At 45.3% G+C, this 21,015-nt stretch overlaps 1 protein-coding gene across 1 annotated transcript in view; it reads right to left on the bottom strand.

Annotated features, from left to right (window-relative positions):
• Positions 1-21,015, bottom strand: part of CDH13 (cadherin 13) — a 981,274-nt gene that overhangs the window by 17,634 nt on the left and 942,625 nt on the right. The window contains exon 11 of the mRNA XM_008689752.2: positions 12,910-13,052. Within this exon, the coding sequence (XP_008687974.1) occupies positions 12,910-13,052 (143 nt within the window). The remainder of the gene's footprint in view (positions 1-12,909; positions 13,053-21,015) is intronic.

Genomic DNA, 21,015 nt, shown 5'->3' with positions numbered 1-21,015 from the left:
ATCGCTACCATCTAATTTTAGAACCTTTCCATCACCCCAAAAGAGAAACCCTGGGCCCATTTGTACTAAAGTCTCCATGCCCACTTCCAGCTCTAGGCAACCGTTGATGTACTTTCTTTCTCTACAGATTTGTGTTTTCTGGAAATTTCTATAAATGGAGTCAGTACATGGCCTTTTGCGTTTGGCTTCTTTCACTCGGCATCGTGTTTTTGGGGTTCATCCCTGCTGTTGTGTGAATCCTTTCCTTCCTTTTCATGGCTGAATGATACTGCATCCCAGGGCCAGACCGTGTTTTGATGGACATATGGGTGGCTTCCGCTTTTTTTTCTGATAGGAATAATGCTGCTGTGAACACCTGCATGCAAGGGACCATGTCGTCACATGCTGTGACACGTCCTCAAGAGAGTCCCCTCAGAGGAGTAGGGTCCCTGGTCTCACCACAGTTGGACGGGCTGGCCTCACATGCACAGAGCGTTAGGATCTGAACAAGAACTTTCAGAGCTAGCTCTGGGAGGTACAGGGAAGTAGTAGATTTTTCTAGTCACTGGTCCCACACCGGTCTCATTTCCCTGAGCTGGGTCTAGAGGCATGCAGCATGGCTCCTACCTTGGGAATCATGGGTGCAGGTGGTTTTATATGGGGAGTAGGAAAGTGAGTTTGCCAACATGAAGAATAAAAGGCAGGAAAAGAGAGAGAGGGGTGGGTGGGAAGCAGGAAGCTCTTTCCTGAGCCCCATGGGCACTGAGCATCGGGACTGTTCTCCAGGCTAGTATAGAACAGGCAGTCCGTCGATTTTTGAATTGATTTACGTTGACTTGAAAAAGCTAATGATGAATGCTCTTTCCAAACATGTGTCAAATATATTCATATTTCCATAGGTTTCCATCTCTATCTTGCTTCTATTCTGAGGGTAGTAGTGACCCTGTCTCTATTCCAGTCCTCCCTTGTCCCACCTAGGGGAGGAAAAAAGGGTGTGTAGGATGGGGGTCTGTGGAACTGGGGCTCATGGCAGGGAGCCCATACCAGTGACAAGGAGAGACACCTCAGCTTATGTCTCAAGGAAGCTTGAGGATCCCATTTTGGGAGGAAAAACAGGAGGATGGGTTGTTTTAAGAAGAGTTTAGATGTGGGCTCCTGAGAGAAAGCGGGCACCCTGGCTAATTTCTGAGGCTTGTTGTAGGGGCAAGAGGTGTGAGTGCTGCACTCTACTCCACCCCAAATTCCCCCCACTAAGCAGCTGGGAGCAAATAGATGCCACATCTTTTACTTCATATGAACAGGCTTCTACACTTCCCTGGATGTTTGCTTAAAGGTAAGAGTGAACCAGGGTTCTTCTAGATAAGATGATCCTGTGTATTGTGTTCAGCCCATGTTCTCTTTGCTTTGGTGTTTCAGTATCAGTATTTACCAATCTGTTTTGGCCTGTGCCCCATAAGCCAAGAATCTTGTTGCTTTTAAACTCATAAGCATTTAGAAAATTGCTTTGTTAATGGGGAGCTTGCCAATTGCATTGTACATTTTGAAAAATTTAATAGTAAACTAGCCCAGAACCTGGCCAGAAAATAGGTTTGCAAAATATCATGCCAGGTATCCATGGGTAATACTTAATACAGAACCGAGGCAATTATCCACGTAACTCAAACTTGAACATTCTTTCAGAAGATACCGTAAGCTGAAGTCTGAGCCGTTTTAAAAAAATTCAACACTTTGGCTTTTTTGGTGTCTTTCCATTTTACTAACTTTAGAGAAAAGGAAAAGAAATAGGAGAAGAGTTGATTTGGAGGTCATGGTTAAACGGGCTGGTCTCATTTTATTCATTCCATCAGTAATCATTTACGGGGACTCTGCCCTGTGCCTGGCTGGACCTGCGCAGAAATCAGCAGCCCCCAGGCAGGAACAGACGTGTAAATAGACGCAGGACAGCGCCATCAAGTGCGGGAAGACGTGAGGGTGAATTGTCGTGGGAGCTCGTGGCATGGCATAACATAGTGTCTGGTGGTAGATCAGAAGGCTTTGTGAGGAGATGGCGTCTGCGTGTGCAGGAAATGAGAATACTTTTGGAGAGGAAGAAATTGTTCTGGGAGGAAGAAATCATACGGCTATTTTGAGGGAAGACATTCAAAGACTTTAAAGCAGGAGAATGGCTTTGATAAAAACAGAGGATGACGCTGCAGGCACGGAAGGACAGGACTTGCGTGAGGTGCGAGGGAGCAGGAAGAGCAGCTGGGCGCCAGTGCCCTAGGGACGCAGGAGCAGGGGCTGGAGGGCTGGACCCAGGAGCCTGAGCGCTCGGCGGAGCGGGATTGGGATCGGTGGTGTGCGTATCGGGGAGATGGTTTCTAGCTGGAGCTGTGCAGCTGGCCTTGCTCATCCCTGAACTGGGAAAGGGGCACCGCAGAGGAGAACTAGCTAAGAGATGCTTGGGCAGGCTGAACTGAGCGGGCAAGGATGGCCAGCATTTCAGTGCCCAAACTGGTTTCTTTTCCCGATGAACGTGTGAAAGCGATATGCTTAAGATGGTTGATTGGGCTGGTTAACATGGAAATGTCCTCCGGTCGGTAGAGGAGTGTTGCCTTCAATCTTCCCATTCAGACAGACGCCCACAATGAGGGCGGCGTGTTCTGCCAGTTTTCTTGGGGCCTTACTCCGAGTGGAGGGCTCTGAGTCCCCTCCCTTCCCTAGAAAAATGCTCCGACCACCCCCAGGGCTGTGGTCAAGTGACATTTTCTACTTGGCCTCAGACCAGTGAAATGGTTTTGTAATGATAAGTTTAGAAAATCATAACTCAGTTCCAGTTAGTTGACTTAACTCTTCGTTAGGTGTTTACGATAACACCGGGAACTTCGCACTCATGATTTCCAGTCCTTACAACAACCCAGCAGGGAGGGAAACTGAGGTGGAGGGAGCATAGCACTTGCACCTGTGGTGGTCCAGGGAGGTTGGGGAGCTGGCTCATGTCCAGATAGAGCAGAGTGTCGGGCTCCCGCTCTCTCCACACTGCGCGTGCTGTCAACAAATGATTCTGGTAGCAGTCTCTCTATTACAAGATCTCAAGAGTTTTTATTGGGCCATTTTGTCAGTGACAAAATTGAAGCTAGTATTTTCAATGTGATTGATATTTTACTGGTACTTGAAGTAACAAGGAATGATGGCTGGGTCTTCGATTTATTTTTCTCCTCAATTACTATAACAGCTGAGATAAGGGGTGTTAAACTGGCTTAATTGGGTTGCCATCATAACTAATGGCTTGATTTTATCCAAACTAGCATATTTTAAGGAGAATTAATCTAAATGATCTTACTGCATCCCCCACACAATCTAGAACTTAGTGGAGCCACAAAAAGACAAAGACCACGGATCTCGGCGTCTGTTGGAAGCTCAGGTCCCCCCCATCCCCGGTTTGGGGCTCTTGGTTTTTGGTAGGCATTTCACAATGGGGCTGAACAACATTTTTTCCCTCTCTTTTAATCAATCTAAATGTACTTTGCACAGTATTTCAATTTTGAGTCAACTGGCATTATCAGAACATCTATTCCACAGGGGACTGAGGGAAAAGGCAGGTTGGGACATGATATATCTTAGCCCATGAAAAATCATTATCTCAGTGTATTCCATTTTAATCTTACAGCTGTTCTGCCTGGTTCTATATCTGTGTCTGCTTGGGAACCCACATCACATTTTTCACTGGCTGACTCAAATATACTTTATACAAGTTGCTAAGTCATGAGAACATGCTGCTGAATTTAGTGATAATTTGGCTTGTTTTTACGCTATCCTTCCCCCTATTCTTCAAAATGAAAATAGATAGGGAACGGGCCACTTCGATAATCATAGCAAGACTTAATGTGGCTGCTGAAGATAGTACGGGCTTCCTGGCTCCAACTCTCTCATATGCACTGAGCTCCAGGAAGCACTAGAGTGGATTTTTTCCTCTTTTTCAACTCTCTGTATAGCGTGGGTGCTGGGAGTGAGGGCACTTGGACTTAACTGAAGCAAAATATTTGTTTTCAGTGTTTGGAGTCACAACTTAGACCTTCTCTGAGGGCCTAAGAGCCATCAATAACAATCACGGAATGCTGAGGACTGTACAATGTCAGAACAGAAGGAGCGGGAGAAAGATGAGGTTATAGGCGAGAAGAAGGCAGGAGGGCCAGCCTAATGGACTTCTGAGCAGAAGACGGTCAGCTGGGATTCAGCAGCCAGCTCTACCTTTCCTGCCCATGACCATCCTCTGTGGGATTCCAGAACTCTTAGGAGAAATTGCTTGTGAGAGTTTTCAGCCCACATAAGACAGTGAGACTAACATTTGACCTTTCTGGTGATGACCTGAGCAGGAGCGATAATCACACTGGGATTGGCCCAGGGCTAATTGCTGCTGTTTGCCCCATTGTCAGCACATCCCCAGAGGGATTCCATCTTACTGCATTCCCGAATGTTCTCTCTCCATGTTGGTATTTTCCTTAACAGTTATTATCACCGCCCCCCCCACCCCTTTTAAAGACAGTCTAGCAATTCTATGTTCGTTGACGTCTTTAACAGAAGAGTTCCTGAGCTCTGAAGGCACTATCTTAACCTTTTCAGAAAATCTGGACCACATAAGGTAAATGATGATATTCATCTCCAAAGATAAAGTGCTTGCCAACACGAAAGGTCATACCTTGTTAGTCTATAGGATTAAATGCTTTATCCTTCCAATCATTTAACTACAGCCAGTTCTGTTTTAGCAAAACAGAAGCATTTCAGTTATAATGGAACCACGTTGTTAGGTGATTTGTAGCTCATTAAAATGTTAACAGTTTGTGAGAAGTGCCTTGTACATCCCGGACTGTCCTGCGGGTTACAACCTAGCCTGTATTGGCAGGAGGGGGCCTAAAGTGCCTTCTTCCCCTAATTGTCTAAACCCGGGCACTGTCGATATCATTGTGAAGCAGGATTCCAGAAACTGTATAGACTGGCTTTGGGGCCCCAAGCAAATAGGTCCAAAGAATTTTTCTGTCTCTGTTAACCACAGAACAGGTTTCCAGCCCTGCTTCTAACTGTCATTTTATATTCCTCCATCTTCATCTCACAGTCTCTAGTCTCGAAGAGGTACCCAAAAGAAAACTCTCTTTTGGTGCTGCCTTGTCATTGTTCTCAACTGGATAAGCAGAGCCGTGTGTAGCAAATTAAGGTGGTAGTACTTCTGCCTTTTGCAGAGTTTCATGGGGACCTCAGAATGTGAGCTTTGCTTTGTTCCTTCAACAGACAACCTGCCTCTCACCTTTCCTGGCAGTAGCAGCCGATCAGCAGCTAATACTGTCCTTCCATGGAATGGTAGGGTGCCGAGAGTCTATTTCTAGGGTACACAGGTACTTGGAGAATACATGAATGGTTACAGCCCTCCTGGGGTGGACCACGTACAAGCTCTCTGTGTAGTTGTGTGTTTTTTGTTTAATTTTTACTGAAATACAGAAACACTTACATTTCTATAAATATACAGCTTGAAGAGTTTTCACAATCTGAATCCACCCATGTAGTCCAATATTAGAGGATCAAGAAACACATCCACTGGGTATTCTAGCGGTGATGATTAGTTTTTCTTGTGTTTGAGCTTTATATAGATGGAACCACTCAGGATGTGGGCTTCTGACCCGGCCATTTTTGGTTCAATATTATGTTTGTGAGATTCATCCACGTTGCTGCGAAGAGTTGCAGATCATTCGTTCTCAATGTCGTATCGACTCAACTGTGTGAACATTCCACAGTTGACTTATTCTGCTCTTATCGGGCATTTGAATAGTTTCCAGTTTGGGGGCTATTATGAATAGTGCTGTTATTCACATTTTGGCACATGTGTTTTGGTGAAAACATAGCCACAATTCTGTTGGACATATAGTTAGGTGTATAATTCCTGGATCATAGGGTGAACAAAAGTTCAGCCTTAGTTGCTACTTTCAGTTTCCAAAGTGGTTGTACCAAGTTACCCTTCTACCAGCTGGATAGGAGACTTCTAATTATTTTATATCCTTGCCAACTCTTGGAATGTGTCATCTCACCGGTTCAACTGTTTTGTATGTATGTCGCAGTGCTGCATTTCATTGTCTTTTCTTGATTAATTTGTATTTTAATTTATATCTATGTAAATTAATTTTTATTTATTTGATTAATGAAGTGTGCGTCTCTTCTGTGTTTATGGACATTTGTCATGAAGTACCTATTCAAGTTCCTTCCCCATTTTGCTTTGGGTTGTGTGTTTTGCTTAAAGACTATAGGATTTCTTTCTTTTCTTTTATTTATTTATTTATTTATTTATTTATTTATTTATTTATTTAAAGAGTTTTTATTTATTTGACAGAGATAGAGACAGCCAGCGAGAGAGGGAACACAAGCAGGGGGAGTGGGAGAGGAAGAAGCAGGCTTCCAGCGGAGGAGCCTGATGTGGGGCTCGATTCCAGAACACCGGGATCACGCCGAGCCAAAGGCAGACGCTTAATGACTGAGCCACCCATGCGCCCCAAGTAGGATTTCTTTTTATACTGTAAATATCTTCTACTTTGTGGGTTACCTTTTTACTTTCTTAATATCATTTGATGAACTGAAGTTCTTAATTTTAACATAATCTATCATTCCCCCCCTTTTTGTGAATACTTTTGTGTCTTGCTTAAAAAATCTTTGCCTCTGTCAAGGACACCAATATGTTCTCATATGTTTTTCTCTACAAGATGTATTATTTTACCTTCCATATTTTGGCCCGTAATATATTTATAGTTGATTATTGTATATTGTATATGGTCTAAGAGAAGGGGCAGGATACATTTTTTTCATATGTGTATTAAATTAACCCAGCACTTTTATTGCAGAGACCACACTTCCGTGTCTGCAACCACTATGTTCTGGTCACAAACAGGGACTGTATATGTGTGTGTATCTGCTTTTAAACTCTCTATTCTACTTCATTGGTCAGTTTTTTTCTGTTTTTGTGCAAACACCACATAATTTTAATTACTTATTTTTTTTAATAGGTCAGAATATATAATAGCGTAAATCCTCCAACTTTCTTTTCATGATTGCCTTGGCTATTTTTAGCCCCTTATATTTCCATATGAACTTTACAATCCTGATTTTCTCCTTCACCTCAAAACGAAGATGTGGGAGTCTGTTTGGTATCACATTAAATCCTTTAGGTCAGTTTGGAGAGAATTTACATTTCAATAGCATTGAGACTTCCAATCCATGAACATGGTATATCTCTCTATTTAATAGGATTAAAACTTCTCTTGGCAGTGATCTGTGGTTTTCAACACAGGGTCTTTTTGCTGTGTCCTCATATGGCCAGAGGGGCAGAGGTGCTCTCTAGGGTCTCTTTTATAAGAGCATTCATCCCACTCACAAAAGCTTCTATCTGCATGACCTAAGTACCTCCCAAAGGCCCTACCTCCAAATGCCATCACACTAGGGATTAGGTTTCAACATAATGAGTTTTAGGGGGACACAAACATTCAGTCTATAGTGCCAGCCATCCCATCCTCCAACCCTTTGTACCTTTAAAACCTGGCAAATGTCTTAAGGAGAGAATGGTTGTATGTTTAAGGTATGTTTGCTTCCTCTGTTAGGTCCTTGTTTCCGTGAGACCCCAGGAGATTTCACTCTGTCCTTTAAAGGGTATTTGTCCATGGGGGAAAAGCAGCCATGTGTTTAAGGGCCCTCAGGTTTTCATTTTGTCACACCAGGTCCACTTGATTGTTACAAGCATTGCTGGTTTATTTCCCTTCATCTTGGGCCACCTGCCCGGGTCAGGCCTGATCCTCACCCACAATCAGAAAAGGCCCCCAGAGAGAAGAAATAGCTGGCTGTCTTACACTCTTTTAAGAATGCTTCTTTCTTCTTTGATATTTTCATTGATCAAGGTTTCCTGGCTTCTGCGGCTCTCTGATGCCTTTAAAATTCAAGAGTTTTATAATCTATCCTGATTTTCCTAGTGTTTGCAGTGGGGACAGCAATCTACTATATCTTACCTGGAAGATCTTACAGACATAGCTTTTATCAAGATGTTTTGATATAAATTCCTAAGTGACTCCTTTTTTGGAGAAAATAATTTTATTTTGCTTTAACTTTCCTAGTGTTACATGACAAAAAATCCATATCCTTTCATTCCATCAAACACATTGAATTTCATATATTAAATAAAATCAAATGTTTCCTTTGTCTAAAATTGAGATATCAGTTATACTATTAACTTTGATTTAATAGGTAAGTGTTGGTTTTTCCTGGTTCAACATAATACCTAGAGCTATGTTTTCAGGGAGACAAAAAGGAGGCTTTAAACAAAAGTTCTTTTGATTTATGAGGTCTTTTAAAATTTATGCTCTTTTTACTCTAAGTCTTTTGGGCCTTGTTCAAGATTATCATCTCTAATGATGGTTGTGTATATTAATGCCAGCCTGTTTTCTATTTATCATTACATCTTTAGGGACATTTTGTCCTTTTGGAAACATCTGTGACACCAGATTTTGAATTTACTTGTTTGATATTAGTATTAAAAGAGTTAGACAAGAAGTAGATTTCACCCTGTATTTTTCTTAGGACCATTCTTGGTTCCATTCTTTCCTTTCTATAGCCCCCATTGGGGTGAGATTAGCATTTATATGGCTTTTGATGGTGAGTGTAGAGGGCAAAGCACTTCTCTTTCTCATTTCTCACAACAACCGTCTAAGTAGAAATTATCTTCCTCATTTTATAGAAGTGGAAACTGAGCCTCAGAGTCTATCAGCAGCTTGCCTGGTCACACCTGGAGAGAAGGCTCTTGTTTCTGGCAAAAATTAAAGTGTACTTCGCTTCTAGTTTTTTTTTTTTTTTGATAATTGCATAAAATATTTCATAAGGCAATGACAACTCTATTTGCTGTATTTCAACCTTCCTTCATGCTGTTCTTAGTTGAGAATTTTCTCTACAAGTACAGAGACTTTAAGGTAGCACAGAACTCTGAAATCATTCCTTTAGTGGATCTATAATCGACACTATTAAATTCAAACAGCATTTTAAACATTCTTGACTTATTGTCATCCACTGTTTATGCCCTTAGCACTCCTGTCTTGACCCGTTCCTTCTACAAAACTTATCTTTTCTGATGGCTCCCATCTCTTTTGCAAGGGTGACTCTCTATGAAAAACCTCCTTACCAGTCCCATGGGAAATCATCTCAACATCCACCCCATAAAGACAACATGGGAACAATCCCTTGAAACCTATTCCGTTTCTGCCAGTGGAATAATCATTCCTGGTTTCCGGACTAGAAATCTGAATATCACCTTTCTCTACTTTATGTTAAGTATGTTTTTTTTTCAAAGTCTTGTTTCTTCCTTCCAGATGTTTTCTAGACTCATCTTTCTGGTCCAGTTCTATTGCCACCAGGCACATCCTAACCCCTGCAACTAAAATACTGGCTGTGGCTTTCAACATATTTCCTGACTTTAGACCCGCTCCACCTAAACCCACTTCACTGCTTCATTCTTCTCTTACCCTGATTTCTGCCACAGCTTTAGAATGCCTCCCTGCCCCCCACAGTGTCATTGTGCATTTTCTACACTGCCTTGGGGGTTATCTTTCTAAAGCACAAATGTTATTCTGGAGGTAAGTAAGCAACATAATCAAATCAAACACCTTGGCATAGCTTATGGAACATTTCATGACCGAGTTCAGGATCTAGTCCACAGGTCTGTTGAGTGCCTGCCCTAAATCAGGCACTGTGATAGCAGCCAGGCATTCAACACAAGACCTCTTACCAACCTTAGAGCAGTGGGTGCTTGGCCATCTCTCTGCTCCTAGCTTCGTACATATGGAGCCTACCATGAAAGCCTTCTCAGGGGCCCACATATCCATATTCTTTCAGGCTCCTATTAGAATGCCTTACCTTTTCCAATCAACAAAACTAAAAGGCAACCTACTGACTGAGAGAAGATATTGGCAAATGACATATCCAATAAAGGGTTAGTATCCATAATATGTAAAGCACTGGTACAACTCAACAGCCCCAAAACAAATAATCCCATTTTGGGCAGAGAAGATGAACAGATTTTTTTCCAAAAAAGACATATAGATGGCCAACAGGTACATGAAAAGATGCTTAACATCACAAATCATCAGAAATACAAATCAAAATCACAATGAGATGTCACCTCACACCTGTCAGAATGGCTAAAATCAAAACCACAAGAAACAACATGTGTTGGTGAGGATGTGAAGAAAAAGGAACCTTTGTGCACTGTTGGTGGGAATGCAAACTGGTGCAGTCACTCCAGGAAACAGAATGGAGATTCCTCAAAAAGTTAAAAATAGAACTACCCTACGATCCAGTAATCTCACTACTGGGTATTACCCCAAAAATACAAAAACACTAATTCAAAGGGTTACCATCACCCCTATGTTTACAGCAGCATTATTTACAATGGCCAAGATATGGAAACAGCCCAGTGTCCATGAGACTGATGAATGGATAAAGAAAATGTGATATATATATATATACACACAACGGAATACTACTCAGCCATCAGAAAGAATGAAATCTTGCCATTTGCAATGACATGGATGAAGCTTGAGTATAATGCTAAGTGAAATAAGTCAGTCAGAGGAAGACAAATACCGTATGATCGCACTCATATGTGGAGTTTAAGAAACAAAACAAATAAGCAAAGAGGAAAAAAAGAGAGAGACAAACCAAGAAAAAGATTCTTAACTATAGAGAACAAACTTACGGTTACCAGAGGGGAGGTGGGGGGATGGGTGAAATATGTGTTGGGGATGGAAGGGGACACTTGTGATGAGCACTGGGTGATGTATGGAAGTGTACACAAGGAACTAATATTACTCTGTATGTTAACTATACTGGCATTAAAATTTTTAAAAAATGGGAATGGAATTACAAAAATGCATTACTTTTTCTCAACTTATCCTTATCCCCTTAACCAAGAAGCTCCCTGTGACCACCCCCAAGGCTGGATGAGGGACTCCTCTGGGCTTAGGTCCATCAGAATAGTTATGACACTGCATTGGGGTCTTGTGCTCACCAGTCTAACTCCCCAGATCACTCATTAGCACATGGAGTACAAGGACCATGCGTTATTCGACTCCGAGTCTCCAGGACCAGGCACAGTGTGTGCGGACAAGTGTCTGCAGGCTATTGCATCATGCACTTTCCTCCTCAAGAACTTACACAATTTTTTGGCTGCCCGCTCCATCAAAAGACTCGTCTGGATGCTGAGATGCTTTGAAGATTCGACTTTTCCACATACATCCAAATAGATTTCCACTTGCTCACTCACTGTGGATGCAGCTCTTCTCTCTCCCTCTCTTACCACCCACACCACACTCCTTTCTGGTCCTGATTCCTCTGCTCTGTGTTCTCAGGCACCTCTACTTCCTCTCCTGCCACCTATCCAAATCCTACCCATCCTTCAAGGCCAAACTCAAAGGTTGATTTCATTGTGAAGCCCTCTCTGCCTACTGCATGCCACCCTGCTTGTGCGCTTCTCAGACATGTGATCTCGTAGGTGGTTTGCAGGTTAGTGCCCAGCATATGGAGACGGGTCTGAGAAGTCTTAGTTTACCTGTTATTGCGTATAAAGAAGGCACATGCCAAAGGTCCTGTGAATATTCACTTTGATATATAGGACTCAAAACTGAATCTTCAGCCATGAACATCTGTCTTTCCGGAATAATAGGGAGGGCAAAACTTCTCGTGTGATTGACACAAGGGACATCTCTGCTTAACATACCCCGAGACCAACTCTGACCCCCATCTCAGCCAACGGCAGATCCTGTTAGCTTTGTGTCTGAAAGGGAGAGACTATCTGCAGAATCTAACTTCTTCTCATCCCTCTCCTATTATCAGCCCAAGCCACCATCATGCCTAGATTGTCACCAGTCTCTCCAGACTTGTGCCCTTGTCCCCCATGTCTGATCTCAACAGGGCAGCATGATCATGTCACACTGCACCCTACTCAGCACTCGGCCACAGAGTCGCATTTCACCCACAGAAAAACCATAGGGTGGTGTGGGGCCCACATGATGCCGCACCATCTGTATCCCTACCCCCTTCCTGGCCCGCCCACTCTCTCTGGTCCAGCCCTCGTGGCCTCTTTGCCCTTCCCTTAGATAACTTCAGGGCTCCCATCTCCACTGCCTTCATGTTTTTATTCAAATGTTGCTGCCACAGCAAGCCTCCCTGGGCTGCCTCGTTAGAACCGCAGCACCCTGCTGTCTGCTATCTTTTTTCCGTTTCCTGGTTCCATACATAAATAGTATACGCCCCTTTTTTTCCCAAAAGCGTATTATGTATTTTACTCAATTTGCTTCCTTTCTCCATGAGTGTATCAGCTGCACAAGGATAGTCATTCTTGTTTGTTCACTGCCGTATCCCCGGCATCTAGACCAGAGTCTGGCACATGGATGGTCCATCATTAGCTTTTGAATGAACAGCCATTGTTCTGCGATTATGAAGCTCCTAGCTGAGTGCACCTGATGTCTTTCCATGGTTGCCTGTGATAACAGGATAAAACCTGTGGGACAATTCAGTCGTCAAGTTCGGTGATGTCCTCTAGGACTGTCTTTCAAATTGCACTAAGTGAAAGAACCGTCCCACGGATGAGAGCACGATGCCAAGCTGAACGGCATCAGCGCGCCTTCCTAGCTGGGGCGCCTAAGACGGAGTGCAGGGAGCTCAGCACGCTGACCTCTAACTGGACAAAGACCGGAGAATTCCAGGATTTGGGGGTATGACTGACCTACTGTATGTTTAAACGTTTGCCTTCCCTGCCTCCCACATTTATATTCTTCCCAAGAACACCTCCGGGTGTTACCAGGAGAAATGTAAGATATAAAAATGCATTTATAACTGAAAAGTATACACTTGGTGTATACTTTAAAAGTTACTCACCACTGTCGATTGCTAGGAAGAGGGCAGTGTACACGCTGTTGTGGACGAATGGCGACTCACGGTCCAGAACTGCCATGGTGTCAACGGTCCCATTGATGGGGTTAATATTCAGCCAGCCTGCTGGGTCCTTGTAAACAGAATACCTGAAAAAAATTCCCAGACAAGGTTCAGATTATACTCAGAATAGAATCAAGAAATATTCACTGAGTAGTGGGCAAAACCTCTCATGCTAGGTCCCAGGTAATTCTTTTTTTTTTTTTTTTTAAGATTTTATGTATTTATTTGAGAGTGAGAGAATAAGACGGAGAGCAAGTAAGCACAGAAGGAGAGGGAGAAGCAGACTCCCTGCTGAGCAGGGAGCCCAACGCGGGGCTCGATCCCAGGACCCTGATATGATGACTTGAGCCAAAAGCAGGCACTTAATGGACGGAGCCACCCCAGGGCAGATAATTCTTCATACAAATCCAAAACATCATTACAATTACAGTTGTCCATTCAGAAAGTGACGGCTGACCACCAACTCTGTGCTGAATATTTTGTGCATGCGCCTCCTTTGCGCCTCATGATGAGCCTGTGAGGAGAGAGAGTGTATCTGCCCAGCTCTCGAAGAGGCCGAGTTCAAAGCTGCCCAAGTCCAGCTGTATTACTTTATTTTTTTTTTAAGATTTTATTTATTTATTTGACAGAGATAGAGACAGCCAGCGAGAGAGGGAACACAAGCAGGGGGAGTGGGAGAGGAAGAAGCAGGCTCACAGTGGAGGAGCCTGATGTGGGGCTCAATCCTATAATGCCGGGATCACGCCCTGAGCCGAAGGCCGACGCTTAACTGCTGTGCCACCCAGGCGCCCCCCAGCTGTATTACTTTAATGCTCTGGCTGTGTCCCGTGTGCAGACCGGTGGGAGAAGCACTATGAAAGTACGGGCAGGGCGCAAGGATGCTTGGAGGAAATGGCCATTACCTCTGATACAGGGTCACCCTGGAGACCTCGCAGAAGATGCAGTGTCTGAACCAAGACCGGAGGAAAGGGTGGGATGTTGTCAGAGAATGAGAGGACAGACAAGTCAGGAAGCGAGAACATTACCAATTAACACATGAAGCAGAGAGATGCACTAGAATGTAAGCACCACAAAAGCAAGGATATCTGTTTGCTGCCATGACCCCAGCTCCTAAAACATTGCTTAGCACATACACAACACTCATCAGACAGTTGCTGAGTGAATATTTATGCACCAGAATGTGGATGGTTGTGGTTGAGGCACAGCTGCTCTGGGGTACACTGAAGGCATATGAGTTTAGGGAGACAGATTATAAAGAATATGAACCACCGTTGTAAGGGGTTTGGGTTCTGGATAATGGGAAACCATCAAAGAATTTTAAACTGTTACTATTTTTTGAGGTTGTTGTAAAAGTAATCCATGCTCATTCTAAGAGATTCAAACAAAATGTGCATTAGGTAAGAAATGGAAATCCTATTTATCTGGGAGCCTCTAACTGAATGTGACTCAGATTTCTTTGAACTGAGTGGGTTGGGTAACGTGGGACTGTCCCAGGGACACATGGCAGGTGCTCCAACTACTTCTGACTTGAGCCAGAGAGATGCTGGTCAGTGTTCTCCTGCCATGTGCCCCTGAGGGGACACGAAAACCGATGGTTCATCAGTCAGGTTAAGATGCCCACAGTCCATCATCTCTGCCCTATACTGCCGGCGTTGGTTCTTAGAACATTTCAAACCGGCTTTAACCAACAAGAGTTTGGGGCAAATTACTGTCCTAGTCTTCACAGTGGAAAAGATGTCCACATCCTAATCCTGGGGACCTGTGAATGTCACCTTAGATGGCACAAACTTTGCAGGTCTAATTAAGGGGAGGATCTCAAGGTGGAGATGGGCTTTTGGATTACTGCACTATATGGAACCTCAGGTGTCCTTATAAGACGGAAGCAGAGAGAGATTTGACATACAGAGAAGAGAGGAGATGCCCACGTGACCAGGAGGTAGAGGCGAGACTATTGCAAAAGAGTCTCCCCTAGAGTCTTTGGGGGAAGTATGGCCCACCTTGATTTTGGCCCGGTGAGACTGATTTTGGGTTTTTGGCCTTCAGAATAGGGAAGAATACATCTCTAGCCCCAACAATTTCGCAGTAATCTGTTAGAGCAGTTTGTTACAGTGGCAAGAGGAAACTAACACAGTAGGTGTAATATCCCCCCTTACGGATGAGGAAACCGAAACACAAGCCACACAGCTACCAAGGTTGTAGAGCCAGAATGTCGGCCCAGAGCCCCCGTTCTGAACCCCCACGTGAAGTTGCTTCCCAGCTAACTTACTGGAGGGTGGTCAGAAGATACTGGCCAGTTTTTGAGAAACGGTTACTTTCGAGTACAGAACGAGCATGACTCCAAGTGTCATGGGTTAGATTCTTCATGTGAAGGTGAGACCCAGGGGCTGTCCACAGGTATGTGGCCGAGGAGAAGGGGAGCTGCCATCCCTGATTTGGAGGCAATTTTGGGGGCCAGGGAGTAGGCCCTGCTAATGCTTCCTACAAGGCAGGGGGTCTGGTCTTTCTAGAACAGCCTCAGGGGTGCAGTACCGATTTAATAATAATAGTGGCAATAGCAGCATCCAACATGAAACTGTTTACTATGTGCCAGGTACTTCTTGGGGAGTGTGCCATATCTACTCTTTCAGCCCTCACATCCACCCTGAGAGGTTGATAGTATGATTATTCCCATTTCACAGATGGGGAAACTGAGAAGACGCTGGATGCTGCAGATCTTTTCACTGTCTTACTTTTTCTCTATTAAATTCCAGGCTGTAGATTTCTTAGTTTTCAAAGTACTTGTATCATTTAAAATCTACTTGAATATTTAAAAAAAACCCTTAAGTGGAATCTTTGTTTTTAAAAAGGTGCTGTTTGACTTTTTGCCAAGGAAAAAAATAAATATTACCCCTGTGCAAAAATAAACTGACCAACCAACCCAGAGAGACAAGCCACTTTGCCAAGGTCAGGGGCAAGTGCGTGGCGATGCTGGGATTTGCATCCCGGCTGGCTGGTGCCAGAGGCCTGCTCTCAACCTCTGCCCTGGCTACGCGGGGTCACGTATGTTGTCAGCGTCACATGGAAGTAAAAGGCATGGACGTCGGAGTGAAAAAGACCTGCACTCTCACTGTGTGACCTTGGGCGAGCTACTTGTCTGTTTCCTTTTCCTCGGAGAGGCGGGAGAATTCCAGGGCTCTTGGGGGAGCTGTGAGGGCTGGGTGGGGCCCGGCACAAGGTGTGTGGCTCCCAGCAGAGCGAGTTGGACCGCCAAAATGTTGTCGTGGTCCACTGGGGTTGGGTTCAATATGGGATCTGTACAGTCCCCTGGAATGTTTTGGGAACCCCCGGATCAGCAGAGCCCGGAGACAGTGTTCTGTAGGTGAAACAGGGGCAGGGAGCACAGGAGGAATGAGTGGGGCTAACGCAGTTTTTCCCACACGCCCTTGCCGCCTCAGTGATCATTTCCTTATTTCTCAAAAACAGAAGAAACGCATCACTCATGAGAATGAACCACTTTAAAAACACCTGTCTTTCATTTCGATAGCAATTTACGTCTCCACCTGCAAACTCCTGTCTTCTAAGACTGGGCCAAAAGGCCTCCTCCAGGTCACTCTGTAAGAGTCCCTGGTTAGAAGTAGTCACTACTTGGGGCGCCTGGGTGGCGCAGTCGTTAAGCGTCTGCCATTGGCTCAGGGCGTGATCCCAGCGTTCTGGGATCGAGCCCCACGTCAGGCTCCTCCGCTGGGAGCCTGCTTCTTCCCCTCCCACTCCCCCTGCTTGTGTTCCCTCTCTTGCTGGCTGTCTCTGTCAAATAAATAAATAAAATCTTAAAAAAAAAAAAAAGAAGTAGTCACTTCTTCTGGGTCCTTGCTGGGCACGAACGTGGACTAAAAGCCCTGTTGGAGCATCATATGGACCCTTGTAGGTCTGCTGCCTTCACCAAACTCTGTGCTTGTTGACGTCAGGATGAGTGGACTGTTCTAGGGCCCTTGGCCAAACTCTTCAGTCGGCACCACATTCGCTTCGGTGGTCCCCAATAACCAGATGAAGTTGGTATCACCCCTGTTTAAAAGGTGAGATAACCAAGATTCAGAGGGGCTTAGCAACTTGCCCAGAGCAGCACAGCAGCCATGGCGGAGCTGGAATCCCACAGGGGCGTGTAGGGATTGCAGGCGCTGGGCCTTAAGCAGGGTGCGGTTTGTTACTTATGCTCAGGGCCAGGTGTTGGCCGTTCGCGTCCCCCGGCCAGGCGGAGTGCCTGGCCCCCAGCGACACCCAGGACATATGGTTGCTTCCTTCCTCTGCCGGTTGCAATAATCACAGAAATGGGAAATGCAAAGAAAGGTAACGTTTGTTTCCTGTCTTGCCAGGTAACACGTTCGCAGTTGATCAGGAGTGATTCGTGGTGGTTCCACGTATTTGAAGCAATGAAAAATTTACCTGGGCCATATTTTATTCCCTGATTACTCAAATCAGAGTTTAGAATATAAATAAAAACTGAATTAAATTATCTAGCTTTTCGTGTGGGCAAAGAAACAATACTCCTTGTTTCTCCCTAGTCGTGGATTTGATCTCGTGATGCTACAGTTTCGTGGCATGAGGAATATCTTCGCTTCTTCTCTTGGATGAGGAGCAGTTGAGACATTAACCTGGAGGCTGTCCCCTAAGAACGATGCCCAGTGCAGTTAGGCCCATCTGCTCACCCTCCCAGAGAAAGCCAGGCCTAGGGGTTTTACACAATATTTACTCAATTTACACAAAATTTACTCACTATTTTCCTTCCTTAGAAAATAATCAGGTAGGGGCGCCTGGGTGGCTCAGTCGGTGAAGCGTCCGACTCCTGATTTCGGCTCAGGTCTTGATCTCAGGGTTGTAAGATCGAGCCCCTCATCTGGCTCTGTGCTGGGCATGGAACCTGCTTAAAATTCTCTCTCCCCTTCTCCCTCTGTCCTTCCCCCCACTTGCGTGCATTCTCGCTCAAAAAGAAAAATTTTTATAAAAGAAAATCCGGTATCCATGATTGTTGCTATTTACTTGTGTTTTCTCACGGCCTTTAATTTTGTTTCCCTCTAGTAGTTATTTTATTTTGTTTGGTGTCTCTTCCCATTGGAGACCTTGGGGACAACACCTGTGTCCTGGGTCTCCATGATGCTGGCTTCCTGCTTCTACTCAGAATCCTAGCCTTGGACAGAGAAGGACAGGGGACACCCCCATTCCTGAGCACTCCCGAGTGCCCAACCTTGCCTTACACTGTGCCCATGCAATGCAAGCCAAGAGCTGGGGGTAAGGACCTGAGTGTGGGTGTGATTCCCCTCCCCCACCCAGAGTGTCCTACCCAGAGGTGAGAGCAGCTGGAGACCACCAGCCAACCAGCTTTGCCACTTTCTGGGTGATGGGCCCTTTTGTCAAATCAGGCCTTCTGACCAACTCACCAGACACTCTGTGTAAATTTCTGACATTTTCAAAGCTGTCTTTTTAATAAAACTTTTGGTATAAAAATACCAGCATGCAAGATGTTTTCCATGCTTTTAGGCCTGAAAAATGCACATGCCTTATTAAATTGGAATTTCCGGGCAATTTATCTGTAATGTGAACTTCGCTTGTTACAGGGGAAGAAAAATCAAATTAAAAACGGGACTCATCAGCCCGTAATGTAGCTTCACAGGAGCTGCTCGAGTGCTTGTCGGGATTTGGCCTCTTCTGGGTGTCAGCCTAGGCAGACACAGGCAAGTTGATTAGCAGGGTCAGGCAGCGTGGGGAAGTGGGGCTGGGCGCCTCCAGCCACGCTCGGGCCCGGTGCCTCTCCTGGGAAGCAGGCTTACTGTCCATAGGGCCCCAGGGAGGCCGGAAGGAAACCGCCAGGCCAGGGGCCAGGGCCAGGGCCAGGTACTGACCTGGAAGGACTTTTGGAGCCGAGGCTGCTAGGCTCAGCCCTCATGGGGCCCAGGTAGCAGTGGCAGGAGGGAGAGAATCCAAGGTTTGACAAGTCCCTTCTGTAAACTTCTTGGGTTCACTTTCTGTGACACGGGGATAGAGGGCTGTTCAGCACAAACACCAAAACCACATGGTTTAGCATGGCCTTCCTTTTACAGTAGACTTCATGTTACAAAGTAAGACCCTGCTATTAGTGCAGGATTAGCCAAGGGATCGATGCTACATTAGAGAACCAGAAATGGGCAAGTTAGGTCGATGGGTAGAGACACGGGCAGACAGGTACAGATGTGGTTATAGATACCTAATAGGATATATATCTACCATATATATTAGTTAAATGGAGAGCTATCAATCTATCTAGACAAATATTTTATATATAATTACATTTATGTCTATCCATATGTACGTTTGGAAATTTACTATTTGATACAGATGCATGTTAGACTGTTTGGAAAAGCTAGACCATTCAACAAATTCCACTGACTCCTTATCCATTCAGAACAAGGAAGCTGGGTATCTTTCCAATGCTTTGGACCCTTGGGCATGTTAGCATGTCTGTATTTGAACACAGAGAGGTCTGGGCATCTCTTTATAGACTGGTAGCGTGGATTACTTGGGAGGGGACTGGGCTGGCACTCATGTCAGAGGGAGTCCGTCCGAGATCCCCAGGGCTTTGTAGGTCCACGAGAGTCAGAGAAGCCCTGATCTAGAGCAAACACTAGTCGGGGAACCATCAGAAATATCCTGGCTGATATCATGTATTGTAGGGAGGGTTGGTTTTTTGGGACCAAGGATGGGAAAGACTGTGAGAGCCTGGACGAGGAAAGGAAGAACACAGAGGAATTTCACATTTCTACTGAAGGAGGCAAACGACCTGTAAAGCCACAGGGAAGAAAGGAAACAGGAAGCGTACCCTCAGCCCCCCACTTAATTCCAGCTCAGCGGACCTCTGTGTTAGATGGAATACCTGCTTGGGTGATTCACATCAACCACCTTATTTAAAAACAGAACTAGAAAGTCATAGAATTTCCAGCTGAAGGAAGTACACTGTTTTGAAATGGCTCACGTAGCTGTGACTCTCCGTATAAAGGAAAGGGCCTATTTCAAATCTTCTGACAAAACACACAGAACAGATGGAAAGGCCAGTGAATCCGAGAATCCTGGTTCAGTGAGGCAGCCCAAGCCCATCACGGTTCAGGGCTTGTGGAGTGCCCGGGGGCAGCCGGGGCACCAGAGCCAAAGAAAGCAGTCTCAGTAACGGGAGGGACCTTCCAGGGATGGGGAGAGGCCACCACCAGTAGATGTGGATGAGAGGAGCCGCCCAGGGAGCAGCCTGGGCAGGGAAGGTGGGGGGAGAGCCTGCCTAGCCTAGCATGGTGCTATGGACGTCCATGGCAAAGTAACAGCTGGGAAGAGGGGAGGAGCTCTTGACGCCTCTAAACCCCTCCCTGGATCCCCTCTCCCGGGAACCCCAGAGTCCCCTGGTGGAATCCCGTGCTCATCCTTCATGAGGCTCTACCAGATTCCAATTCTGACCATCCCATTCTCTTGGAGGCTGCCATCTGCAGACGGCACATAGGCAAGGCTTGGTTGGTTCCATCCAGACATTTTGACTCCTATCATGACAATAAGCAACGCACAGCCACTCCTAAGGAGGTCACCTTCCGCCCCTGCAGTGGACCGAAGGAGGTTTGGTGCGAGTCCATTATTTCTGCTCTGTTGTAGGAAGTAGGTAAGACACTAGGGATCAGTTTTTGCTTGGACCACTGCACTGTACCTGAGTCCTTGCTTTTATTCTACTTACTGCAATCCCTTCTCCAAACAGCAACCAGGGTGTTCTCAGCTTTATATCCTATCATGAGTCCCTTGCTCAGGATCCTCCAATGGCTTCCCATTCGGCAGAGAATAAAATTCAAACTCCTGGCTGTGACTGCAAGGCCTTAAGTCCCCACGCTCATTTCCAAACTCTGTCCTCACCCTCCCAAAGCTGCAGGCACATGGGCTTTTGTTCCTTGAATGCACCAAATTCATTCCAGCCTCAAGGTTTTCTATGTGGCTCCCAGGACGTGGCTGCCTTAGATGTCCTCGTGTGTGTCTCACCAGCGCTGAGGTCTCAGCCCAAATACCGAGGCCTCT

This window comes from Ursus maritimus, unplaced genomic scaffold (genome assembly GCF_017311325.1).
Source record: "Ursus maritimus isolate PB19 unplaced genomic scaffold, ASM1731132v1 scaffold_19, whole genome shotgun sequence".
NCBI classification, from domain to species: domain Eukaryota; kingdom Metazoa; phylum Chordata; class Mammalia; order Carnivora; family Ursidae; genus Ursus; species Ursus maritimus.
The sequence above is the reverse complement of the archived record's forward strand: the minus strand, read 5'-3'. Positions and strand labels throughout refer to the sequence as shown.